General features: G+C 41.7%; 3 protein-coding genes across 4 annotated transcripts; 2 read left to right on the top strand and 1 right to left on the bottom strand.

Moving 5' to 3' along the window:
- The first annotated feature begins 2,951 nt into the window (after positions 1 to 2,951).
- On the top strand, positions 2,952 to 6,654 carry LOC138038193 (uncharacterized). Of its 2 annotated transcripts, XR_011130205.1 has the most exons (3): positions 2,952 to 4,266; positions 4,681 to 5,006; positions 5,357 to 6,654. XR_011130205.1 is itself a non-coding variant. In XM_068884017.1 (2 exons), the coding sequence occupies exons 1-2, from the start codon at positions 2,964 to 2,966 to the stop codon at positions 4,899 to 4,901; spliced, it is 1,524 nt and encodes a 507-aa protein (XP_068740118.1). In that variant the 5' UTR covers positions 2,952 to 2,963; the 3' UTR covers positions 4,902 to 5,035. The 2 variants fall into 2 exon arrangements, 1 of the variants encoding a protein (XP_068740118.1); XM_068884017.1 differs by lacking the exon at positions 5,357 to 6,654 and having other exon boundaries at positions 4,681 to 5,035.
- A 66-nt stretch (positions 6,655 to 6,720) lies between these two features.
- Positions 6,721 to 12,596, top strand: LOC138037668 (uncharacterized). Its single transcript, XM_068883570.1, has 2 exons — positions 6,721 to 8,804; positions 9,084 to 12,596. The coding sequence occupies exons 1-2, from the start codon at positions 7,641 to 7,643 to the stop codon at positions 12,594 to 12,596; spliced, it is 4,677 nt and encodes a 1,558-aa protein (XP_068739671.1). The 5' UTR covers positions 6,721 to 7,640.
- A 1,954-nt stretch (positions 12,597 to 14,550) lies between these two features.
- Positions 14,551 to 27,724, bottom strand: LOC138031941 (outer dynein arm-docking complex subunit 3-like). The gene is made up of 13 exons (XM_068879544.1): positions 27,566 to 27,724; positions 27,181 to 27,302; positions 24,552 to 24,632; positions 23,198 to 23,377; positions 22,701 to 23,051; positions 22,567 to 22,603; positions 21,419 to 21,627; positions 21,191 to 21,249; positions 20,278 to 20,331; positions 17,911 to 18,013; positions 16,723 to 16,878; positions 16,406 to 16,490; positions 14,551 to 14,831 (listed from the first exon to the last, which is right to left on the bottom strand). Exons 1-13 carry the CDS (start codon positions 27,630 to 27,632, stop codon positions 14,701 to 14,703), a joined length of 1,635 nt encoding a protein of 544 aa, XP_068735645.1. The 5' UTR covers positions 27,633 to 27,724; the 3' UTR covers positions 14,551 to 14,700.
- Between the last annotated feature and the right edge of the window lie 5 nt (positions 27,725 to 27,729).

The following is a 27,729-nucleotide window of genomic DNA, read 5'->3' as shown; positions in this document are numbered from 1 at the left end:
AAAATCAGTCGAGCGCTTTCACATCAAGCGTTAAACAGTCGATTGGTTTAACCGAGGTTCCTGCCAGGGAGAAAAAGAGATCACACCATGCTACATCGCAAATCATTCCGCTTCTGTGCAACGCTTAACCACACATAATACTGCTTTTAGATCAACTGACAAGCCTCAACGACCGCAACCAGCGCTATTGCAGCCCTAAACGGCAACTTTACAATTAGCCTCAGTTATAGACAAGAGGCAAATTTTGCTGGTGCTCATCCTTATACTGTCCGACACACCCATTGCAATTGGTTGGTAACTGTCTCGCCGTTTTTCTTTTTTCACACACAAGTATGAATTTATGGAGTTCAAGTGGCTTCCATTTGAGGGCCACCAGTTTACTAGTTTTTATAACTATTATGTGTCAGCCTCTGAGGGACATTACATGCCTGCTTGCCTTAAAATGTGAAAAAAGAAAAAAAAAACTCCTGCCTGTTTGTCTCTCAACTGAGAGATGAACATACTGGGCACTTTCAGTGTGGTACAGACTAAAGCAATATCACTTAAGCGTTAGGCATATTCAGTGAGAAATCTCCCTTTAAACGTCCAAGTGTACATTCCCTTTACAAAAAATGAAATCGTGGACTCCAGGCCAGTCAAATGTTATCAAACCCATTTTCTACTTCGAATTAATTATTATCGTTAATTCGTAATTTGTTCTGAATTTACTATTATGGTTAATATAGAAGACTTGAAGCTTGATATGGATTATGGGAAATGGTCTTGTATTTTTTAAAAGATAACCAAAGTGTAAAGACTTAGGATTCAAACCCGAGAATGATGATTAACCCGTCACCTAATAACAACTTGACCAAAACACCGCTAGCTGCTCAGGGACAATATTTTAAACACTGCTTGATAAAGGCTACATTAATTATCACTCGGCAACAAACAATATCAAACACTGCAAAAGGTCGGTTACCAAACTTCACGACAAACGGCTTTTACTTCGTGTAGAAGACACACATGAACAAAAATCGTGAAACAATACCTAATCAGAATTCTAAATCCCTGAAGACCCCTAAAGCTTTTGTTACGTCATGTGCGTCTTCTACACGAAGTAAAAGCCCGACAAACCTAAACATTTTAAATCAAAACCCCTCTATTAACTCTGATCTAGCTTAGGCCTAACTACTCTTCAGCGTAGCGATATTCTACGGGAGACTTAAATAAATCGGCTTTATTTTAGATAGCGGTGTCCTTGATCTTCAGTGGTGAAGCGGATACAAGCGGTACCTGTATATGGTTTTCAATCACGTGATGAGACGGCCATCTTGGTGCACAAAACAATAGCAAACTATGCCTCACGTTTTGCATTCGAGCAGTTTTCAATGAGTGCCGAAAGTAATTGGCGAATTGCTTTGGTTTTTGCATTAGACTATAATAGAGTCAAATTCCCAAAAAGAATCTTTTCTCTAGCTTTTGAGGCGTATAAGACATAACTTAACCGAAATGAATTTTTGAGTTTTTTTGCGTTGTTTATCGAGAAAATCATGCTTAGTCCCCAGTATTTTCCTTGCGCTTAATCGAGGACGTCGATCGCCCATTTAGCTGAGGGCGTAGTGGTCTTTCTGCGCGAGCGAAACCTGGGCAGTTCATAGGACCTAGTACTTCTTAAGCCTCTGCCTTCTTCGGTAATTTCAGGCGTTTGACTTTAGATGATATTGCGAGAACGTCTTAGCGAGCATGCGTTTTCAAAAGAAAAAGAGTTGTTGTAGAAGAGGCATCAATCATATTTTTCTTGTTAACGTTTGTTGTAAGTCAGCATTCACCTCTTCGTTGGCTGCAGAGATGGGGGTTGGATGAATGGTTGATTCCATGATGGTAGATCGCTTAAAATTAATAATCAGGCCGCAGTCGTAGAAAGGTTGGATAGCGCTATCCGCCGGATAAATCACTATCCAGTGGATAAGTAATAGCGAAACCAATTGCGCTCTCCAATGGATAGTGATCTATCCGGTGGATAGCGTTATCCACCTTTTAAACAACTGGGGCCAAGATTTTCGTTAACGAAAGAGAGAATTGTCCCTTAAGGCCTGGCCAAACGCTCGCAACATTTCAACGCAACATCATGCAACAATGTTGCAAGATGTCGCGACATGTGTTGAACGGGGTGGCCAAACGCACGCAACATTTTCATCATTTTCAACGCAACATGTCAATGTTCATGTGCCCCAGGCCCCTGGCGCGCAAGAAGTGGACCTAACGCGCATGCCCTAGCGCAACAATGTTGCGTGAACGAAGCGTGAACGTGGCCAAACGAGTACAACATCATGCAACATCCAAAATGTTGCACGAAAAATTTGACCGTTTTCAAATTTGATCCAACATCATCCAACATGTTGCAACATATCGCAACATATCGTAACAGGGTGGCCAAACGTATGCAACATGTTGTGCCCAACAATGTTGCAAGATGTTGCGAGCGTTTGGCCAAGCCATTACAGACACCTAAAAAGTTCAGGAGGCCCCGACGGGATTCGAACCTATGACCTCTGCGATGCCGGTGTAATGTCCTACCAACTAATGTTGCTGTTAATGTCATGAATTGTTTTCTTATCTTACCTACTAAATTTGCCCACCCCACGACCTTCGACATTACAGTACGTATTTCGCTCGTCACGCAATCTTTACTCCCTTTGGGTAGAGTGCGTGACACGAGCGACATGGACATCTGACAATCAGGCTATTGAAATGGCAAGGTCAAGCTTAACAAAAATAGAATAATAGAATAATAGTAATAGAATCACCGGATCCTGGTGAAGGATTTTATCGGCAATATAAATATTACAAAAAGCTAAATATAACGCCGAGGGAATGTGAAGCCTCTCTACAGGCCTCTTGGATCTTACAACAGGGGCGGTTACTAAATCACCATCTTTTCCTACTTCCTGATCACTACATGAAGAATATGCACAGAAATAATGGTCACGAGAGTTGCCAACCAATGTAAGTTCATTTTCTTGAATATTCTGCTCTATTTTCTCCCTTCACGATCACTGCCATTGAGAGATGTCGCTGTGAGAGACAATTTATTCACTACTGGTGAAATTCTTGGTATGAAAAAATTGCTCAGTTCGGAGGAAACAATTTGGAGCTTTGCAGGCGCAGAAACTTCAGATGAAACATCCGCCATGACGTCCTGTCACTCTTGGTCTAGTCAGCCAACGCCTTCAAGCTTTATGAAGTTGTCAGCTTGGAGCAAATTGGCAAACATCTGTTTGAACGTTAGTGGATGGAGAGCGACCCCTGACCGTTTCTGCAGTGTAATAGCAACTGAGGGGGAAATAAATATCAAAACAAACCATATTTGTAGCAAACAGCTTGCATGTAAGCTTACTCTTAATAACACTGATAATTGCTTCGTTGCTGTTATCTTTCTCGTGGAGGAATGGAATCGCAACAGTTATGGTGAACTTGTCGTTTATGACAAGGGTGAGATTCTGAAAGCTGTTCATCCGAAACCAGGAAGACTGGTTATCTTTCCTGCGAGTTTGGAACATATCATCAAGCCCCCAGCCATAGACTATTCAGGAAGGTTGTATGCCATGAAAGTTTACTTATCAGTTTTGGATAAAAGGAGGCAAATTCCACATGAATTGTCAAAGGATGACAATCATGTATTTCAACAAAAATTGTGGCCTAGTTTTAAACTTTTGTCCAAAGCTAATGATCTATCTAAAGAAGACGTTCAAGTAGACGTTGAAAAATTCATCACTAGGAATTTTACCACTACGGATGGCCGTAGTATTGTCGTCTTTGATGATCTCATTCCAGCGAAAGATCTTAATGCTTTAATGCACACAGTCAGGAGCAGTGGGTACACTGATGATGCTGCTGGCAAAAACAGTGAAGACAACGTACAGTGGATCATGGCATTTGAAGTTGAGGAGTTTGTTCAGACTTTGATGTGGCAGCTTTTTAGCCAAATTGTAACAGCTGTCACAGGAAAGCAGGGCTATTACCCTTATGATATTGGGTGTAATAACATTCAGAGTTCAGACACACCTACCATTCACAGAGATTGTGCACCTCATGAAAATGAATTTACTCTTCTTGTTTACTTGAATGAAAACTGGACCAAGAACCATCATGGAGAAACAGTCTTCTTTACTGATATGGAAGGGAGTGAGGTCATCTTTGCTGTGCGTCCGAAGTATGGTCGTGTTACTATTTTCCATGGCACAATTCCACACAGTGCACGTCCTCCTCCCTTGACATTTGCTGGTAAGTTATTCTCAATAAAATGCTTTTGGGTTTGGAAAGTATCGAATGTAGTGTGGTGGCTACTAAACAAACCAGTGGACAGTGAAAGAACCCATGGAAACACATGAGCCCAATAATTTTCCCCTCTCGCAACTGAGTGGCTTCATAGCTCAGTTGGTAGAGCAATGCACCAGCATTGCACCAGCATTGCACCGGCATCACAGAGGTCATGGGTTCGAATCCCATTCGAAACGCCTGAAGCTTTCAGTTGTCTATAAGAGACAATTGCTTAAATTGTCCACGTAACTGTGAGGATCATTTCTCTCTGGGATCTTTTTGATGGTTATAAAACCCTGTAAACAAAACTTGTTTGAAAATATTACTTGCACAGTGAGCCTCAACCTTTCTTGTGTATGTTTCTTGAATATTCTCTAGGTGCAAGGTTTAGTTTTGCTGTCAAAATGTCACCATCCAAAGAAATTGCTGACAAAAAGGCTCTTACTCTGGACCTTGATGTTTTGTATCAGCTTTTGGAGACACTACAAGGTGCTGAGGAAAGGAAATTAAGGAATATCATACGAGACATTAATGATGGCAAAGTCGATCAAGAAACAATCCAAAATATTTTGGCAGAGTATGAAAGAAGGTTACTATAATAGCAAGTCTACAATCTTGGACAAAACTCTTGGGAAAACTTCCAACTTTAAACATCATTTGACATGCACTCACAAAGACTGCAGACTATTGTGTTGGAGGAAGGGGTAGTTTCTAAAGAAACTGTGGTGCTGCGTCGGTGGGGAAGTAGTATACAAAAATTTGGTTTTATCAACGGAGTTGATAATGTAAATTGGCCACCGTACAGAGATTCTAAAAGCTGACGTTTCGAGCGTTAGCCCTTCGTCAGAGCGAATCGAGGGATTATGGGTTACGTGTTACCACCAATAGCGTAGCTCCTACTCTACTATAAAAACTACACGTAACCCATAATCCCTTGATTCGCTCTGACGAAGGGCTAACGCTCGAAACGTCAGCTTTTAGAATCTCTGTACGGTGGCCAATTTACATTATCAACTCCGTTGATAAAACCAAATTTTTGTATATTGTGTTGGAGGTTATGGATTAATGGCTCCCATCTGGAGCAAAAACTAAGGTTTTGAAATAAAGTGGTTTGCTCAGTTGGTTGTGCATCAGACTTCTCTGTGGGAGGCAGCAGGATCAAAAACTCCGGCCAGACCAACTCTCAGGGTGTTAAGTAAATAAATGAAGAGAAAGTGTAGCCTTTGCCAGTTTGGACTCTCCATTCAACGTGGATAAGGACGATAAACCATAGTTCCCATGTCACAACACTTCAATGTTCATAACCCTGTGCCAATCCTGTGGAACATAAAACCATACAGAATTCGAAAAGAGTAGGACACAGACTTCCCAGTGTTGTGGTCTATCGTCTGTAGTATATCATGGTTGAGAGCATGAGTAAATGCTTGGTGATATTAGCTACACCTATCGAAGGAGACTCTGCTTGCAGGTTAAGCTACACCAAGCTGCTCTAAAATCCGAGGGTAAAGAAAGATGTGATGATGATCATGCTTTCTCAAAATATGCTTGTTCAAAATCGACTTGGTGGTGATATGTCTTTGGCCTTGGGGACTGGGGCTCTATTGGAACAAGAATCCTGTACATCTCTCCAGTCAAGAGTATCTATGGGCAAATTCAATAAAATTATTGAATATGGGTTATTGACCAAGCATGAGGTCAAGATGGCTGGATATTGGCGGAGTTATTTATTTTCCTGTTTATTCAAGGTTCATAAGCACCCAAAAAAAGAACAAGGCCAATATCCAGCCAACTTGACTGAACAAGCTTGGTCAATAATGGATTTATTATGTGGGATAAAACACCAAACAATGATCTTTGATCTTGTGGGACCAAGCGAGAAATCCCAAGTGGGCGAGATAGCTCCATCTTGCCCCGCTCCGGTAGCCAATCACAGCCTGGGATTTGGTCATGGAGCTAGTCGTTAGCCCTACTAATGGAAATGGGCTCACACAAGGACAGAGAAAAACTCTGACCACACAAGGACAGAGAAAAACAATTCGCACCCTGGTGTGGACCCATTTCCATTAGCAGGGCTAATGCTCACATGGTTCATATGGGGTAGAAAACTAGCACTTCACATTACACTCTAATCAGTTAAGTCTGGTGAGACATATCTGGGTTGAGTTTGTTGGTTCACTACTCTGCACTGAGAGGTTTTGCTCCCGGGTATTCCAGTTTTCCCGTCTCCTCAAAAATCAAATTTGATTTGATTTGCGTTGATTTCATAATTTCAATTTACAGTGTCCCCAATTAGTGCTCCAGCACTAGAAGATTAGACACTTAAATAAAGTTCATTATTTTTATTTCCTTTTTTCCACAATCGACTCCTGTTGAGAAGGAAGACTAAGTCCGCGAAGGAGGAGGGGGGGGGGGGGGGGGTCCAATACTTGCTAGGACATCGACCGGAGTTTTTGATCCCGCGACCTACCGCAGTAGTCCGATAACCAACCGACTAGCTGGGCCAACTGGTCGGCGGTTGCCTCTGTAATTACACCTGCAAATAGTTAGACTTTCAAGTCTTTTCGGATAGAGACTGTAAATCGTAGGCCTTGTCTCACAACTCCTTAGTGATCAGAAACTTGGGGCTTTAAAGAACTCACACACTCTTCGCAGAGTAAGGCACGAAGTTCTCTGCCATGTGGTCTGTCCTATTGCATCCGGTAGCCAGTCTCCATTCTCTCCAGCAAAAATAGGCTTAGATATGGTGTATCTGGCCACCTAAGCAGAAACAGCCATAGATCGAGTCGACTTTACCGGGTAACGGAACGTGCAGATGTAGGTAAGACCGTTTTAATTGAAGCTGTGATCCTCGCAGTTACGAACGCAATTGTAACAATTGCGTAGAGAGGCCAGAAAAATTCAGGACTTTAAAGGCGTTTGAAACCGTTACCTCGTGATGCCGGTGCGACGCTCTAACCAACTGAGCTATGAAGCCATTCGCCATATTCCGCATTGTTGTGTAATTCCCGCCACTAGGTCACATAGCGTAACCCATTGTACACGCCGTTTAGTTCGGGTTATTGTTTCGCTTTGCATGCACGCTTAATTACCTCATTGTCACACAGTTCGCGCATAATTAGCTTGGTGCCTTTGTTACCTTTTTTGCCTGCTTAGTTTGGGTTGTATTTGCATCTTGCCTTCGGTGAATAAACGTGTTCTCTCGCTCGGAGTTTCGGCTCAACTTACTGGCGTGGTGGCAGCGAAACATTTTCAAAGAACCCACGGAAAGAACATCAAAGCTGTTCTTCGATTTTAGCCGCCTCTCTGAGCAATCAAGCCAGAATTCGTGAACCGTAGTGATGACTTCACACAGAGCGCCGAAACAGTGGTCGCTTTCTTCGAATGAAACTATTACTTCGATCGAAGCCTGGGAAAACAATCTAAAGTACATCTTGTCCCTCGATCCGAACTTCGCAGACTTTCTTACTGATGGATCATCGTGGGGTAAAAAAACAAACGCTACACCCCTACGTGGTTTCTCCAACGATCCTGAATCTGTTCCAACGGCGAGAAGAAGGACTGCTGCTCAAAAAGTAACACATTTAGAAATGATGCTCGGCCAAATTGCCAATTACGCCCCTATCATTTCTCGGAACTCAATCGTCAAGAATTCTACATCAATTAGCGGCGTTTGGCAATCGATCCGACAGCATTATGGCTTGCAGTTAACTGGTTCCCGTTTCTTGGACCTCGCGAACATTTCTTTGAAGCCTGAACAGCGTCCTGAGGATTTATTCCAACTACTAATGGCCTTTATTGAGGACAACCTACTCACCAGATCCAGCGGAATCACTCATTATGGCGAGATCCCGGACGCTGACGAAGAACTATCTCCATCCCTCGAAAATTTTATTGTTCTCACTTGGCTACGCCTACTCCATCCCAACCTTCCACGACTTGTGAAACAACGTTATGGAACCGAATTACGTAGTAGGACGTTGGCCTCTGTGAAACCTGAAATCTCTCAAGCTCTCGAGTCGTTACTTGACGAGCTCCACACCAGTGATGAATCAAAGGTTCTACGCTCTGCGCCCCCTTCTGATCATCGCTCATTTGTTCCCGCACGACGCAGGCTACTGCCTAAACCTCGAGCTGTCAAGTCTTGTCCTCTTTGCCAGCAGGCCGGCCGCCCAGATTTTCGGTCACATTTTCTCAGCGGTTGCAAGTTTCTGCCCGAGCCTGATCGTCTCTTCATGTCCAAGATTCGCCAAGTGGCCGGCATTGAATTAGAGGAGAGCAGTTATGATTACCAGCACTATCCTGATCTGACTGGCCCTCCAGGTTTTGAAGAATTCGCAGATATGCAGCATTGTCCCTCCAGTGTCCTACCTACTATGAAACCCCCTGCCACTCGTCGCGTAAACGTCTCCCAGTCTCCATTCCTTCACGCCTTTTATGGTCATCACCCTTTACGCCTTACAATAGACACTGGCGCTGAAACTAATATGATGAGAGCTTCTTTAGCCAAGCATATTGGTGCTAAGATAACTAAAAGCTCCCAGACTGCTTTGCAGGCCGACGGTCGCACCCCGTTAACTGTTGTTGGTGAGACCCGCCTCCCGCTGGTTCGTCAAGGCAGACCTCTTACTTTGGAAGCTCTCGTTGTCGAGAATCTTGATGTTGACATACTTGCTGGAACACCCTTCATGGCTTCCAATGACATTGCAGTCCGCCCCGCTAAGCGTGAGATCATCATCGCTGGGTGTGACGTGGCGTCTTATGGTTGTTCCCAAAGTCCTCAGACCCACTACGCTGTCAGAGCTTGCCACCTCCTTCGCGCCCCGAATACTAACACAACCGTCTGGCCGGGTGAGTTCCTGGAAATTGACGCCTCCTCAGTGCTACTTAAAGATGCTACACTTGCCATTGAGCCCCGTATGGATTCGGTCTCTTCTAGTCACCTCAAACCTGCTCACACCTGGCCTCAACCCGACATTGTCCAATCCATTGGTGGTAAACTGAGACTTCTCAACAATACCGAGGAGCCCCTACTAATCCGCAAGAACGACCATTTATGCCAAGCACGTCTAACTGTTCTGGAGTCTTCCATAGAGCCCTCCTCAACCCAAGCTGCAGAGCCGTGCCCCAAGTCTACTACTCCTCCCTCTTCTTCCGTCGAGTCCGTACATGTAGACCCTGACGGTTTGTTGTCCCCTGCTGAGAAAGCCGCGTTCATTTCGCTACTGAAGGAATTCCAATTGGTTTTCGATCCCCGTATTCCTGGTTACAATGGAGCTGCCGGGCCGATTGAAGGGGTTGTGAATATGGGACCTGTCGAGCCTCCCCAGCGAAAAGGGCGTGTCCCACAGTACTCTCGCGACCAACTCGACCTGCTTCAAACCAAATTTGACGAACTTGAGGCTCAAGGCATTTTCAGTCGACCAGAAGATTTAAACGTTGTGGTGGAATACTTGAATCCATCCTTCTTGGTGAAGAAGAGGAATGGCGGTTTTCGCTTAGTCACAGCCTTTACTGACGTGGGCCGCTATAGCAAGCCCCAGCCCTCACTAATGCCGGACGTGGACTCCACTCTTCTCAAGATTGCTTGCTGGAAGTACATTGTAGTCTCTGATTTGTCTCAGGCGTTCTACCAAATCCCACTTGCAAAGAACTCCATGAAGTATTGTGGCGTGGTTACACCCTTTAAAGGCGTTCGTGTCTACACGCGTTGCGCAATGGGAATCCCCGGTTCCGAAACGGCCCTCGAGGAGCTAATGTGCCGCGTCCTGGGTGATCTCCTTCAGGAAGGGTGTGTCGCTAAGATTGCCGACGACTTGTATTGTGGTGGTAACTCCCATCAAGAGCTCCTTTTAAACTGGCGAAAAGTCCTCTCGGCTCTCGATCGCTGCAACCTTCGCCTCTCACCTACGAAAACCATAATCTGCCCAGCTTCCACCACCATTCTCGGTTGGATATGGTCCCAGGGCTCGATCCACGCTTCTTCCCACCGTGTAGCTGCTCTTGCTTCTTGTGAGCCACCCAAGAATGTACGCGGTCTCCGTGCTTTTGTTGGCTCGTACAAAATGCTTGGTCGGGTCCTCAGTGGAGCTGCTAAACTCCTCGCTCCTCTCGAGTCGCTTACGGCTGGTCGTCAATCTCAAGACACCATCTCCTGGTCTGATGAGCTCCTAGTGTGTTTTCGCTCCTGTCAAGAAGCACTCACGTCTAACAGATCCATCACACTCCCCAAGCCTGATGATCAACTTTGGATCGCAACCGATGGTTCCGTCAAGATGAATGGCCTCGGCGCCACTCTTTATGTGCTACGTGGCCAGAAGCTCCACCTTGCCGGATACTTCAGTGCCAAATTTAAAAAGCATCAAGCCTCCTGGTTACCATGTGAAATAGAGGCATTGTCTATTGCCGCTGCCGTCAAGCATTTTGCCCCTTATATAATTCAATCAAAGTCTAAGACTTATGTACTGACTGACAGCAAGCCGTGTGTCCAGGCCTTTGACAAGCTCTGCCGTGGACAGTTCTCCTCCAGTCCCCGAGTGACTTCGTTTTTATCATCTGTTAGCCGTTACCAAATCACACTGCTCCATTTGGCTGGTTCTGCCAACCTGCCTTCTGACTTTGCTAGTCGTAACGCACCAGCTTGCGACGACCCTCGCTGCCAAGTTTGTTCATTTGTATCCGAAGCTGAAGACCTAGCTGTGCGTCCCATTTCTGTTCATGATGTGCTATCGGGGAAGACGTCCCTTCCTTTCACAAGCCGTTCCGCCTGGCTCCAATCGCAACTAGAGTGCCCGGATTTGAGACGTGTCCACTCTCATCTTAAGCAGGGCACTCGCCCGTCAAAGAAGCTGACAAACATTAAAGATGTCAAGCGTTACCTGAACCTGGTCTCCATTTCCCGTGACGGCCTACTCGTCGTAAAACGCGATGAACCTTTCGCTGCGCCCCGCGAATGTATTGTCATTCCACGCTCTGTTGTTGATGGCTTCCTTGCTGCCTTACACGTGAAGCTGGACCACCCCTCCCGTCACCAGATGAAACTGGTTTCACAGCGTTACTTCTTCGCTTTAGATTTGGACAAAGCCCTGGATCGGTGCTCGCGGTGTTGCCACCTATGCTCTTCCCTGAAGAAAGTTCCATCCAGCCTCATTGAACAATCAACCTCTGATCCCCCCGACGGCTTTGGTATTTCCTTCGCTGCAGACATCATAAAGCGCTACCGTCAGCTAGTACTTGTCGTCCGCGAGACGTCCACGTCCTTCACTGCAGCTTGCTTGTTGGATAACGAACGTCGTGAATCCATTCGCTCTGGTCTCCTCCGTTTGTGCCTTGAGCTGCGACCTCTGTCTGGCCCCCCTTCCGTCATAAGGGTAGATCCCGCTCCTGGCTTTGCTTCTTTAGGTGACGATGAAATCCTTAAGCAGTACGGCTTTGCCGTGGAAGTCGGCCGAGTCAAAAACCCAAACAAGAATCCTGTGGCAGAGAAATGCGTCGCAGAACTTGGTGATGAGCTTCTACGTGTTTGTCCTGAGGGTGGTACAATCAGTCCTCTTTCCTTAGCTGTGGCGACAGCCAATCTCAACACCCGTATCCGCAACAGAGGATTGTCTGCCCGCGAGATGTGGCTTCAACGCGATCAATTCACTAACGCACAGATCCCTTTTTCCGCCCTCCAAGTTGTTCGACAACAGCAGTCGTTGCGGCTCCGTAACCATCCCACAAGTGAGAGATCCAAAGCCCCAGGCTGTTGCCCTCGCCCGGCCACGCCCGTTCAAGTAGGCGATTTGGTGTACATTACTTCTGATGGCTCCAAGACCAGTGCCCGCAATCGGTATCTTGTGGTCTCCGTGGATAGCCTATGGTGCAACGTACGCAAGTTCACCGGTTCACAGTTGCGTTCTACCTCCTATCGCGTCAAGCTGTCCGAATGTTATCGTGTTCCTGACCTAACAGAGACCACGTCTAACCTCTCTCGTCATTACAGCTCCGCTTCCTACCCTGAAGATACCAACGAAGAGCCTCTCACCTCTGAGCACGTTGACGAAGAACCCGCTCCCCTTCTTACACCTCAGAGCACTCCGAGTCCGGCTCCTGCTGTAGTTCCTAGCGAGCTCGCTACCCCACCAGATCCTCAGCCTGACATTCATCATGTGCCCGAGTCTTCCCCTCCCCCGAGTGGAAGCATGACTGTTGACATTGATGCCCATATCCCGGAGCCTACCTCCTCACCTGGCCCACGCCGGTCAAGCCGTTCAACTCGTCGTCCGGCTTACCTCAAGGACTACATTACATATTAAGGACAGTGTTAGCTATTTGTAACTGCTTGTGTACTATCAATTCCCAGCCTAGTTTTACTTCGTATTTATTACTCATCTACCTTGGCGAGGAGAAGAAAGAAGAGGTCACGCCATATTCCGCATTGTTGTGTAATTCCCGCCACTAGGTCACATAGCGTAACCCATTGTACACGCCGTTTAGTTCGGGTTATTGTTTCGCTTTGCATGCACGCTTAATTACCTCATTGTCACACAGTTCGCGCATAATTAGCTTGGTGCCTTTGTTACCTTTTTCGCCTGCTTAGTTTGGGTTGTATTTGCATCTTGCCTTCGGTGAATAAACGTGTTCTCTCGCTCGGAGTTTCGGCTCAACTTACTGGCGATTGATGTTGGGAGATGGTCATTTGTGGGTTCGAATGTTCCCGTGATGAATGATCAACGAACTATCCAAGATTTCCCTAACTAATAAACACTGCCGGGGAGAAATGTGAGAAACTATGGTATTTGCCCTGCACATTAATCGCGTTCGTTACCATGACGACACCTACATTCTCACATGTGAAAGATAAAAATGATATGTTGTTTTAAATTAATTAGTAATTAAAATTCGTGTCGTACAATTCAGAAGTATCGTGCTCCTAATTTTAAATCAGCCTCGCGCGATTTTAAAATCACTCGCACGCTTACTCCCTGAATTGTACTCCACTCAGTCCAATTTACTATTGCTTATCACTTATAAGAGAATTTCTTTCCATGCGCCCAGCACGACTCCAGAAATGGGGAAAGAAAAAAAAAATGTTGCTAAGTACAATCTGAGAAGCATTCCCTGTGAAGATAATTCCATGGCAGTGTTCGTCAATGAGCGTTGTCTATCAGCATCCCTTGATTGTCACCCTATTTAGACTCTATTTAACGCGCATTTCAATAGGATACAGTAATCTTTTTTTCAGAAAGGAGAGTAAAAGCCTTGACAGCTGTAAATGGAATTAATTTTGAGACTACCTCAAAATATACGGGATATTTGAGTTATAATTAAGAGAACCATTAATATAACCAGCTTAAACTAGTGCATAGATGTGCATCACTGCAGACGATGTACTCTAAAGGCTGGTTTTCACTAGCGGCAGAGTAGGAGTCGGAAGAGCTCTTATGACCTAGTGAAAATCAAAGATCGGAATCGTAAGCGGAGTTCGTGATAAGCTCGACGGAATCGGAATCGGAAGAATCAGAACGTTCCCAATTTCTTCCGACTCCGCGTATGACTCCGTCGCTTATGATCCAATGAAAACTTTGTTACTTCGCCTACTTCTTTTAAGGCTGGTTTTAACTACCGACGGAGTCGGCGTCGTAATCAGTAGCGCATGCACAGAGCGATACGACCTAGTGAAAATCAAACTGTCGGGTGTCGGAAGCAGAATATCGACTCCGCTTAAATTTTATGACTCCGTCGCTTACGATTCAGTGAAAGTCAGAAGCAGAAGCGGAAGAACCAACCAATCAAAATGCTTGGAATCGAACATTGTGATTGGTTTATTCTTACGCTTCTGCTTCCGACTCCGACAATGCGGTTTTCACTGAATCGTAAGCGACGGAGTCATAAGCGGAGTCGGTCTTCTGCTTCTGACACCCGACAGAAGGATAGGAGCAAATTTCAAAACTTGCCCAGAACGCCTCAAATCGACACAAGGACACAAGATGAAGTTAAAGTAAGTTATTTCTTGTATTTTCCTCGCTGTGTAAACTAGAATTAGCCGATTTTTTTTTTCTGCATTTCATGTTTCCCATATAAACCCTACAAACTGTTACGTTGACTGCGCATTCAAATTATGTGTGGCCTTTGTTTCGTTGCACTTTTCTATCAACTGAATTATCAAGCCATCTAGCAGCTTTGTGAATTTCAAACTCTTTTTGGTGCCGTTGCTGACAGGGCGGATTGCGGGAGAGAAAATAATCATTGAATGGGTAAACCATCGCGAAGAATTAAGACATTCGTTTATTTTCCAATAGGTTAGAACTACAAGGGCTTACTCTGATGTAGATACAATTTTATCGGTGACAAAAACACCGTCAAAAATAAAGACAAAACTCCAAGCGCATTGCTAAAGTACAGAGTTGTAGTGAAAGTTTATTGTTTCGTCTTCCTTTTTCCCTTGCGGGTTTTGTGCTTTTTCGTCTTGGAATCCACAATCTGTTGGGAATAGCGCTTTATAGCGTTTCTGGAGAGAACATCTTCATCTTCTCCACTTTCCTCGTCATCTAGAAAATTAAAATAACCAGTTAAGGTCTACTCTTTGCAGACTTTGCTAGGATTCGCCATGTACTCCTAACTCTCCCTTTGAACAACACTCTCAAACTTATTGAACTGAGCAGAATACAAATAGACCATTTTCGAATTCTCACGGCTGGACTGGATCTAGCATGAAATGGAGGCTAATGCAGGCAAATCTTTTCGAATGCAAATTAATTTGCCCGCGTTAGCCTCCATTTCATGCTAGATCCAGTCCAACCGTTAGAATACAAACTGGCCTATTGGAGGAACTGAATCATGTCACATCATATGAAATTACAGCAGTTCTTTAATGAAATGTTTGTTTTAGACGAGAGGGAAAAGCCGGAAATTCCGTAAAATAGTGGAGTAGTAACCCGCATATTATGTTGAGTCCGGGAATCGCCCGAACCCAGGCCACATCATTGGAGGCAGAGTGCTCTCACTGTTCGCCCGGTTGGAGTCACGTTTTCACAGTTAATAAGCATTCCATTAAATTGGTTATTCACTTTTGACCAACATTCCACTTTACAAAAAAGCCAAGTGATCGATTCTTTGGCACTTAGCTAATGCCCTCAAACCGCGCAGAACGCCGCTAAATTTGGATGAGGCAAATACGTGTCAACTCAACACTGCTGGAATTTTGAACCAAAGGGAAGTTAATTCTTTTAACGGTAGAAGTGGACAGCAACGGGGAGCAGAGTTAGTGCAGTGGTGGCAGCACTCACTTCCACCACGATCAGGGCCGTAGCCAGAAAAAAATTGTGACTGAGGCAATGTCCATGGCTGAATTCTCTTCATAGGTATTTTAGGTGTTTATGAGGATTACATTTTAAAGACAACACTAGAATCACGCTTTATTTTAAAAAAAACTACGAAAAATTACTGAGGCAAGTGCTTCGGTTTGCGTCATACTGGCTACGGCCCTGACGATGCGGACCCATAGCTGGGTTGGTATTATTGGTTCGCCACTATGCTCTAAGAGGTTTTTCTCCGGGTAGTTTGGCTTTCCCCTGTCATCAATTTGCACTGCTTTACAATCTTGATTTGCAATGTTCCATTTTGGTTGAGAGTTTTTTTCCTTTGGCTCTACATCGTGACATTTCCATGCGCTAAGAATGGTTTCCTTGGACTTCTAGGCACTATAAATCAAGATCTTGTAACAAGCATTTATCCATTCAATAAACCTGAAGAAGGCTGGTGTTGGCCAGCCGAAATATTGTAACAACGCCTATGCTCACGTTGTCTTGACCAACCTTTGCAGTATATTTTCTATTTTTAAAGTTTTGTTTTTGGTGTGGTCACGATCTATTATGATCCAACGTAGAGCAAGTTTTGATCGTACACGGTTTTTGCAGTGGTTTAATCCTTAAAAATTACTATAAATCACTGTTCAATTAATAGTTGCCGTACTCTGGCACCACGTTTTAGCTGTGGAAAGTGATCCGCACTTTTTGATTATTCAGGTGAAGGAAAAGAAGAAAAAAGAAAAATGGTCCCTTCCCACTATGCATTAGAAATCTTATTAAATTTAATTTTAGTCTATGGCTATGCGTTGCCTTACCGTCATACACTGCAAGCCGGTCCGACGTGGGAAGCTTAACTCGGGTGTTGTATTGAGGAAGTTTGCCTTCCATTGTTGCACGAAACTGAAAGATAACGAAACACGAGCAATCAAGCACTATAACAGACGAAAATCTTTAATTGCAGACCATAGCACAAAGGTTGGTTCCGCCATCGGAATTTTTTTGTTATATATTTGGAAAATCTTTTGAGCTTTATTTGATTGACAAACCTCTTCAACCGGTATCAAACCTGTTTGAAACAGGTGCTGACTATTCTCCTTTCTAATGGCTGTCGCAACAAGTTTTCTAATTTTACCTCGGCATCCTCCATTTCTTTCATGACGTCATCGATATCCTTTCCGCCCAAATCATCCATGAGCTTTAAAAGTTTCTGTTCACTTGTCCCAAGCAAGTCTAAAATGTATTCATCAGATGTCGGAGACAGCTGAGCTTGCGGTACATGACCTTTGGGCTAAGAACACGAACAGAGATTTTTAATACCTAACTCGGTTCACTCTGGTCCACAGTCACACCCAGCCGCATGCTATACTTGTTTCACAACTGTGCCGATGATAGATAAACCCAGTTGGTATTGAGTGCCATGCGGATAACATTGCCTCATTCGCTATTAATTGGTTTAACCTTTTTCCGACCTTTAAGGGTGGCGGGGGACAAAAGTGAGTATGGTAGTATTGTCCGCGAACATCATGAGAAAAGAATCGGGGGGGTTGGAGGTCAAGAACAGAAGCAAGTCGATGATAAACAGAAAAAAAAAAAGAAGACCGTATTATACTCCCTTGGGAATACCGAACAACATCGAAAGGAGATGGCAAAGAGCACTTTCAGGTGATTGCCTGGTTTTGCATTGCGCACCCCTACTGCGCACAATTTCTTGGGTCATTGGCGCCCGCATTAGTTCGCGCACATTGAGAACTGGCGGAGCTTAATCTGTCAAAGAATGGCTATTTTCTCCTGAACGAGTCTTTTTAATGGTGTTACATACCCGTAATAGGTACACGGAAAGCAGAAAAGGATAAAAAAATGGAGAGAAGGAGAAACAAAGTTGGATAGTAGAAGTTGCAGTATTTATATATAAAAGACGTGAAAACTGCATTTGGACCCAGACACTGAGTGTGAGGTGATGATGTAGCGGTCCAATTTGCTTACATTTTTTTGCAACATTGAGCAATTTGAAATCACTTTACTGTAAGATTTTGGCCCGGGCAAACAAGTAGGATCAAGTTTTCACTAATATTCAGTACCTTTGGCTATATAACAACAATTTTTCCGGTTGATCAAGTTTCGAACGCTTCTCGCGTAATTCGGAAAAACACTTAAAAGAAAGTGCATGCAGCGCGAAAACAAGTACGGTGATCCCATCTTTTTACTGCATTTTAAAATGACCTGTTCATGAATATTAATTGTGCCAAGTTTGACAGAAATCTGGAAAATACGTAATTTTCATGTGAATTATCTTTACTCTCCTGCGGCGAGAAGTTCTTACCGCCTTCAAATGTTGCAGTTTATCCGCCAGATGTTCAATCCCTGCTTTGACATTCACCAGAGTCTTATTAGCTCTGTCCAGACGATCCTTTGCCTCTGCGCAACTGAAGTAAATAGTGGAAAAAAAATTATCCCTTATTCACCCTGCTGGATGGGACAGGTTTTTTTATCGTATGATTTTCGTTTTGCTAATTGCCTTTCAACATCTGTCGTTACCGCTGCTGGCAAATGATAGCTTCAGTCTACAAAGCTCAGAAAAGGGAATAAGTTATTTAACCAATTACAGAGACAAAAAAACTCGTGTTTTTAAACCTCTAAAGGTGGGATACGCTCAAGAGAATCACGGTGCCATCCGTGGAAGCGGTTTTTCTCGCGGCGCAAGATTATTAATAGCAGGAGCAGTAAAGACGGACGTTAAAGGACCAGCAAAGCGAAAGACTTAAAAAAAAATGATGTGCTAAACATGTCAGCATCGATGCTAATGTTAACCTTCTCGTTTTCTTCCAAAGCAAGTGTCAAACGCACTTCAATAATCCGAGATCACTACTAGCTACCTTTGCTAGTGCAAAGAGTGGTTTCAGTGAGTTTTGCCATAGGATGGGCTGTACTTAACAAAGCCTAACAACCCGCATTGCATTGTCTTCTGATAATCTCATTCGATTGTCTGCATCTTCTAATGCTCTTTTGTCTTACAGTTAGAGTAGCAAGTACTCTGTTGAAAACTCTTGCGAATCTGAAAAAAACAATTAACATCAAATGGTCTTTTTTTGCCATGACGAGCCATTTCACTTGATAGTGCTTTAATTTTTGACACTGAAGTAATTCGAGGCGGACCAGCCAGATTGTTCAATGCAATTCTTTTGCAGGTTTTTGATGTTATTAGACTCCAGGGTCGCATGTACACCCTTTTCGTAGATTCTTTTGCAAGTTTTTGATGTTATTAGACTCCAGGGTCGCCATGTACACCCTTTTCGTAGGTTCTCAAAGATAAAACATGAAAGAAATGTATATCTGAAGCGCGGGTTATAGAAGAATGACAGAAGTGATCCTCGAACTGAACTGAGCAATTGTCACTCATAGATCCCTGAAAAATCCAGGTGGCTTTAACAGGATTCGAACCAATGACCCCTGCGATGCCGGTGTCCTAGCGAATTTGAACCCCCCCGGTATAAATCTGCTAGCAGATTTGGACCCCCTGGTACAAATCCGGATACAAATTTGGTCCCGGTACAAATTTGGACCCCCGGGGGGACTAAATCCGCTAGCAGATTTGTACCGGGGGGTCCAAAACCGAGAGCAGATCAGCAGATCCAAATCCACTGTAACACCGGTGTAATGCTCTACCAACTGAACTATGAAGCCAAACAGAGCATTGTATCAGCATCGGCGTCGTAGAGGCCATGGGTTCGAATCCCTGTTGAAGTCCCCTGAAGTTTTCACGTGTCTATAAAAGACAATTGTTTAGCTTGCCCAGTTATGTGCAAAGATAAAACAATCTGAGCATTATTTATGCATGGACCCAATTTTATTTTTTAAGGAGACAGAGAAATTGCTACAAGATAAAGCCAGGTCCAGGTTATATTATATGTATATTTTTTTCTTTGTAAATATCAATTATTTAGCATTTTTAACCTAGTCTTTTTTAGGTTTGTTTCAATTGTAATTAACTTTAGTTAGATATTAACGGATGATGAGCCACCTTGTGGAAATGCTGTTAATAAAATCATTATTATTATTATTATTATTATTATTATTATTATTATTATTATTATTTATTATTTACCGTCCATTCCAACTGAGGACAGTAAATTAAGGATGATTCCTACCACTTCAAAGGTATTTTCGTGAGGTTTAAATACTGAATGTGCAGGAAAAGCAGATCTTAAAGAGTGTTACTGAAATCCTAAAAGAAAAATGGGGGCAACCACGCATTTTTCTAAGATAACTAATCTGAAACAATATTTGGAAAAAAGCTTTAAAATACAAACAATGTATGACGTTCTTTTCCAAATTGAAGCTTAATTATCTCTGAAAAATGCGTGGTTACCCCCAATTTTCTCCTTTCTCCGCATAGTTTTGAACCGTGCAAAAATATCCCTGTATTAATAAGCACCAGCCATAGGAAATCCGAGTATCTTGAGATGCGCATACTGTATGCGCAATAACAATAGTAGGCACCATACTTAAAGTGTCAGTGCAGTTACATAGTCTAATCTAAACTGTATCGTCAACTTTGGATCTTCCCTGATTTAACTTGGACAAGTTTTGGCGTATGAATTGAGACTAAAATAGTGCTGGAAACGAAGTCCCTCAATGTGATATCTACAGTGATGCAGTAAAAAGTGATATTAAATCAATTTTATTTTACCTTTTCTCCTCGTCAGCCAGCCGCTGCTGAAATTCCTCCAACATTCTTTGTCCACTATCAGAAGGAAACAAAATGCAATCTCTATGTTCATAGCTTTACAAGACTACGGTGTAGTATTTGTAGATAAAACTACAGACAAATTTCTGTTGGTTGGTAGGAGGACATGTACTGTAAGAAGTTAATTTAGGAAAACAATGGAAATCAGTTTCAAAATAAAAAATGAATTTCCTGGCATTTAGTGATGACTGACTGTCATTTCAAACAATCTGCGTCAAGTATAGTTGAGGAATGGGTGTCTGGCACTTTAAGGTAACTATTTTCCCTTCTTTCTATACTTCTTTAGAGTCCCATGTTCCTCGTCTCCACCAAAAAAAAAAGCCTTGGTTTTGCTGTTTCAAGACCACACTGTTTTGATTTCATAGAAGAAGTCTTGTGTTCTTCATCAGTATAAAAAAAATTATATTACTGGTTCTTGTCACTGATTCAAAGACATGCACATTGCTTGTTGTAACAATTTATCCCTGGTTGGCAGGCCTGCCTCTTATTAATCTCCAAACAACTATAGTCATAGTTCTATCTAAATAAAAAAACACATGCAAACAATTAAACCAGGGAAACCCAGCAGAAAAATGCAAGGCTGAGCCATGCTCTTCTTGTGCATGGCATTGAGGCAAATCCAAGCTAGACTATTTGGGAAACAATTTACTTTCTTGCATGAAAACTTCAGAATCCCTATTAAATTAAGAATTACAATTAACATAACCAACAAATATGAGGAAAATGTATGTGCTGTTAACATCTCTTTGACTCAGTGATCAAACTAGAGAAAATACATAGATTTATGTTGTACATGTGACTGTCAAATTATTCAGTCATAAAAGAACAATAATCATATTCTACTTGAAATCAGTACCTTGAAAGCTTTGCTTCCCCAGAATACTTCATCTCCTCATATTCCACCCTTAACTTCTCCTAGAACATTAGTGGAAGACTTTTTTGTTTAAACAATCTTTACAAAAAGTATGTACTGCAACGTGAAACCATGCAATAGATCTCCAGTAATAATTATCAAGACTGCATCTTGCCTGATTATTCAACATAATTAATTAAAGTAGTTTAGAAAATTAGAAAAAAGGCATACCTTATCTTCCTTCAGCCTCACAAGCATCTTTTCATTGTTAGTCTTAAGTTGCTCCAAGTGTTTCTGGGTCTCTCCTTGCGAAAGAAAGCGCTGCACTACCTCTTTTATGTCAGACACCCCAGTTGTATCCTTGATTTTGTTCATAGCTTCTTCATAAGTTGTTATCTTGCGTTCTTGTTCCTCTCCAGACAGCACTGCTTTCTGCTCCACTGAAAACAAAGTTTTGATTTATAATTTTCTATGAATAAATTTCTAAGTTAATTCAACACAAGAAATTATGACTAGTACATATAGAAGGAAGCAATCTCCAGTAAGGTTCTCTCCTTTCTTTCCACTGATTCAATCAACTTGTGACAGATATCTGGGAGAAGAGCTCATATTAATTGCTAGATTGCAAGGAAATGCCTGCAGCTGTGGGGCTGCATGCAAGCTATCTTGGGGATTGCAGACCATGGTCAATTTCCTTTTAGGCATGTCAAAAACGATTAGTAAATACTCAATATTATTGTAAATTTTTATATTTAGAAGAATCTTGAATGAATGCTGTAACAAAGTAGACAATAGTAAAGCTCTCAAGACATGTTTTCACTTTTTACAAACAAATTGAAGTCAGCAAACGTGTCAAAAACGATTACTCAATATTATTGTTAGTAATATTTAGAAGAATCGTGAATGAATGTTATAACAAAGTAGACAATAGTAAAGCTCTCATGTTTTCACTTTTTACAAACAAATTGAAGTCAGCAAACGTGTCAAAAACGATTACTCAATATTATTGTAAATTTTTATATTTAGAAGAATCTTGAATGAATGCTGTAACAAAGTAGACAATAGTAAAGCTCTCAAGACATGTTTTCACTTTTTACAAACAAATTGAAGTCAGCAAAAGTTCCAACCCGTAAAGAGGCTGGCAATTGTACAGGTTAGCTACACATCATTTTTGCCAACCCAGTGTTATTGGATACAACCCTGGAAACTAAGTTCTTCCATTTCAGGATGGCACTATAGCGTATTACATAGTTACTTTAATTCCATATTTTGAACTGTTGTTCAATGATCCATTCTTAGGTTTATTTCTTTGAAACTGGGTTATCCCCATTTACACAGAAGGTGCAGCATATTATTACACATGAAAAGATTTTTCACACCTGAGAGTTCATCCTGCTGAAGAGAGCTTCTTTGCAGCTAAGAAAAACACAAAGAAAAGTTAACAGCTATTTGAAAACTCAACGAAAAAAGAAATTGATTCGCCCAATTCTAAGAAAGAAATTATTGTTCTCACCCGTTTCTCCACCTTTTCAGCATGATCTTTTTTCTCCTCTGCTTGTTTCTTGTACTGTGCCAATTCTCTTTCTCTTTCCTTCTTCCTTTCATACACTGATTGCTCCAGCTTTGTAAGCTCTGCTTTAGCTGCCTCCCTTGCAATCTGGGCATCACAATTCATTGCATTCAGCTCACAGAGTTCTTCCCGCTGTGCCTGTATGGCCCTCTCCAGATTGTTCAGTTGATTGGGCCAAGTGCGACGCTCTTCCTTCAACTGTTCCAACAAACCCTCATAAATAGTCTTGATTTTCTTTGCTTCATTAACTTTCAGACGCATTTTGTCCAAGCTGTTCTCCAAAGCTCGTAGTTTCTGTGAAAAAGAATAGAATCCCCTTAATAACCTAGAGCAATTAGACCACAAAAACTATCTTGCAGTAAGCAACCTCAGTGAAGACCAAAGTATAAGCCACATGCATTGGAGGCCTCTTGTTTTCTCTTCTTTCATCTTTCTTTTACCTGAGCTTCAGCTGATTCACCAGCATCTGTGTTTGATACTTCCTCTGCATCAGTTATCAGTTGATTGTATTCTGTCTCTAACATTTCCAGCCTATTCTGACGTGTGTTTTTCTGGTGTCTCAAAGCATTCAGCCTTTTTACTGCTTCACAAACCTGTTGGTCTAGTTTGATGATGGCAGCCTGTTACAAATGAAAGCATAAATTTTGCATGACTAATATTATTAAGGCAAAAAATTAATCTAATTTGATAATAAAAGGAACTTACACCAAATGTAAGAATTGATGTTAAGCTATTTTACATTAAATGTCATAAAACTCTCCAAAAAGGGGAGATTCTACATAGGAGCATCTGACAAATTTTAATTTGTCGACTAATGCAAACTGATAATCACAAACAATATTAGTTTGTCTTGTATTGTCAAACCATCAAAGGGCAAGCTGGATCGAGACCAGAAAGAAAATCATTATACATTTGTTTCTTTATGCCTCCTAGATTTCTGTGATGGCCATTTCTAAACCATGAAACAGCAAAACAACGAAACACTACAACAGGAACGCCATCTATGACCCCACCTTACATTGAATACTAACTGACAAAGGTTGGATTAGAGATTAAATATCATTTTAGGCCTATGTTATTGCTCTTAATTCACTGAGATTAAGATTAGGATTCATATTAAAACTGAGATTGGGCACAATAACGTTTAAATGTGGCTAAATATAATTTAGGCTAAGTTAGACTCGAACTAACGCAGTCAGTGGTTTTACCCCTTACAGTACGTGACCTGCGGGGTGGCCCTTTGGGGATTTGCAGGGCCTTTGTGTCATGTTGTTTTTCTCATGCATTGTTGCTTGTTGATCTTTGCGGATCAATTGCTCTTGTTAGCGAATCTTTGTGGATTCTTGCCCCTTCCCTTCCCTTCCCGTCCCTCCCGCTTCCTTGGTGATCCCTTGGTAAGTATGGGTCAGGTAAGTTGTTTCCACTGATTACTCAGTGTGACGGTGCCAGTTAGCGGCTGCGTGTGGGGGTGGTTCCCGCTTCCAGGGTTGCCATGGATACCTCCCCTTTGGCTTATGGCTTTTGCTCCCCGCTAACCTTCTGGGCACCAGTTCCCAAGCTCATCTATTTGTGATGAGTTTAAACAATATTTAACCTCAAATGCAACCTTTGCCAGTTAGTATACAATCATGTACAGTGTGGTCATACATGGTGTTTTGGCACTTCGTTTCACTGTTTCGGTGTTTTGCTGTTTCGTTGTTTAATAATAACCTTTCTGCGATGGTCTGTGATCATTCCTGACATATGAAAAATTATTATGTTATGTTATTATTGGTGAGTAAGAAATGATGTTACCTTCCCAGACATGCCCCTCATTGCACAATGTCTCTGAGGATCTCTTTCTTTGAATGCATCATCGATTACTTGCTCATCTCCCTAAATTCCATAATGATAACAATAATAATATTATTATAAAGTAATAATAATAATAATAATAATAATAATAATAATAATAGTAATAATGACAATGATTGAAAGCATTTCTCCTTAGTTGATTCTCCTGTATATAGACATTATCATATTGTTTATTATTTTCTTTTGCTGCTTTTTTGTGTTTCTTTATGTTTAGTTTGTCTTGTTCTGCTTGCTTTTTTATCTTAATTTATATTTTAATCTAATTTCGCCGCTCATGCATTTAATGTGTACAGTCGTAAGTTAGGAAGGGAGCTCACAGTAATAAGCCCACTAAGGTTTTTTTTTAGCTTCCTTGCCAGGAATAAGTTTTTTTTGTGTGTAATATTATTCCTTAACTATTATATTTGTAGGATTGCTTTATATATATATATATATATATCAATATATATATATATATATATATATATATATAGTGAGAATAAAAGCAGTTTACCCAACGATGAACTCCCAGTAAGAGGATCCAGAGGATATGTGTCTCTCCGTAAATCTGTAGATAGGTATAATAAAACGACGAAGAGACAAACTCTTGACAGTTCCAGCGTTTAATCGACGTTTCGGCCTTCGGCCTTCTTCAGGATAGTTTAAAAGTTAAAAATTAAAAAAGCTATATACAATGGTTGTGAGTGGCAGAGTTACGGGCTTTTATATAGTACACAGAAAATGGAAATTAAGGTTACGTAACAAAAGAAAAGGTCTTAATTACAAGCTAGGCAAAACAAAAAACAATTGATAAAAAGGAACAAACAGACTAATTAGATAAATCGTGTTATTACGTAACAAACTCCCCATTGAGGGCCTCTGAGTGAATGTGCGGGTCAATGTCATAACAAGGTTCTCAGAGAGGGCCCCTAAACAATAGATTCCCAATCGAAAGCCCCTGAATGAAAAACCAAACACAAACATAACAGACTCCCTCAATAGAGTTTTTGAACAAAGACAACAACGACTAAGTGAAGGCTAACAAAACAAAAGGGCAAGATTACAAACTGGAAACAATCAAAGCTAGGTGGGAGCTAACGAGGTCCTACAGACAGCAAAAATTACGATGATTACAAATTTGGGCTGAAAAGAATTTACACTACAATAGAGACAAAAATCAATAGAGACAAAAATCGTATCTGCTACAACAGTTGACTTTGTCTCTATTGTAGTGTAAATTCTTTTCAGCCCAAATTTGTAATCATCGTAATTTTTGCTGTCTGTAGGACCTCGTTAGCTCCCATCTAGCTTTGAATGTTTCCAGTTTGTAATCTTGCCTTTTGTTTTGTTAGCCTAATCACTTAGTCGTTGTTGTCTTTGTTCAAAAACTCTATTGAGGGATTCTGTTATGTTTGTGTTTCGTTTTTCATTCAGGGGCTTTCGATTGGAATCTATTGTTTAGGGGCCCTCTCTGAGGACCTTGTTATGACATTGACCCGCACATTCACCCAGAGGCCCTCAAAGGGGAGTTTGTCACGTAATAACACGATTTATCTAATTAGTCTGTTTGTTCCTTTTTATCAATTGTTTTTGTTTTGCCTAGCTTGTAATTAAGACCTTTTCTTTTGTTACGTAACCTTATATGATCAGAGTTACGGGCTTTTATATAGTACACAGAAAATGGAAATTAAATTTCCATTTTCTGTGTACTATATAAAAGCCCGTAACTCTGCCACTCACAACCATTGTATATAGCTTTTTTAATTTTTAACTTTTAAACTATCCTGAAGAAGGCCGAAGGCTGAAACGTTGATTAAACGCTGGAACTGTCAAGAGTTTGTCTCTTCGTCGTTTTATTATACCTATCTATCTATCTATATATATATATGTATGTATATATTATTCTTGGCAAATAAATAAATAAATCTGAAATCTGATAATGATTATCTAATAATAAGAACAACTACAGCAACAACAACAACAACAACTTTTAGTCTTAACCCATTTACTCCTGAAACGCCCCTCCCATTGACAAGCAAAATTGTCTCAGGCGTAATAGACAGAGTAAAATCTATTAGGTGTCACTCCTAGAAGTCATTGGGTTAATTAATTAAGCTAGTCTAGTCAGGCACAAGTTCTCCTAGTCTGCAAATCAAATCAAAGTAAAGCAGATGAAGTCAACCCTTGGTTTTGGGTGAGAGGGGAGAGAGTAATGTCTGTAATAACAACTTAGACATGACTCAGGCCATGACTGGGATTAGAATTCAAGGCACAATGGAGGAATGCAAGTGCTGTCAGCCTGAGGCCATTCCATTTTCATCTGCACCTCTTTCCCCACTGAGGATGGCTGCAATCACAACCCACGGTTTCATGTCTGTCCTTTTAAAAATGAAATCAAAAGGATTGATATGTTGTAGGCATCACTAAATTTGAAATATTATAAATTGCTTGAAGGATTGAAACTTTTACAGCTTCTTTGAAGGAACAAGCCAAAACCCTCGTTTCAAACACTTGTTGGGGGTTGGGGGAAAGAAGGGGGGGGGGGGGGGGGGATGGATATACAATTTTATCTATTTTGACGCAAACTCACTGCTTTCTTCTTCGCTAGTTCGGCCCTCAGTCGTTTATTCTTCTCTCTCAGCTTTGAAATTGTGTCTTTGTTCTTTTTCATAGTCCATTGTGAGCTTTCATAGTAGGCCTTTCTATCTCCATCTAGAGATCAAATGGAAACCATGGCAAGATTTCAGCACCTACTCATATTTTGATTCTAAAGGTAAGCAAAGATTCTTGTACGAGACGAAAAACGATCTCGTCGTGTCTAAGATATAGAAAGTCTCTGATTGATTGAACATGATTTTATCCGTGTTTTACCAACAAGCATGCAAAAGTGCAGACGTCGAAATTATCAACTTATACGTTTCCATATAATTTTTGCCCGTTGTACGTTCTTGGCGAAATTTCGCTGTAAGCCTTACCCAATAAAGCAAGTTTCTTTTTAAGTTCTTCAGTCTCTTCTGTAATTGTAACTGCCCCGTCTGACATTTTTTCGCTAGTATACCCTTGATCGATCAAATGTTCTTGTGAAGACAGTTGTTTTCTCGCCCTTCTCGTCTGCTCCGTTGTCAAGGCGACCAAGCGC

The sequence above is a fragment of the Montipora capricornis genome, chromosome 2 (genome assembly GCF_036669925.1).
Source record: "Montipora capricornis isolate CH-2021 chromosome 2, ASM3666992v2, whole genome shotgun sequence".
Taxonomy (NCBI): Eukaryota; Metazoa; Cnidaria; class Anthozoa; order Scleractinia; family Acroporidae; genus Montipora; species Montipora capricornis.
Note: the sequence above shows the minus strand (reverse complement) of the source record. Positions and strands in the feature narration are given on the sequence as shown.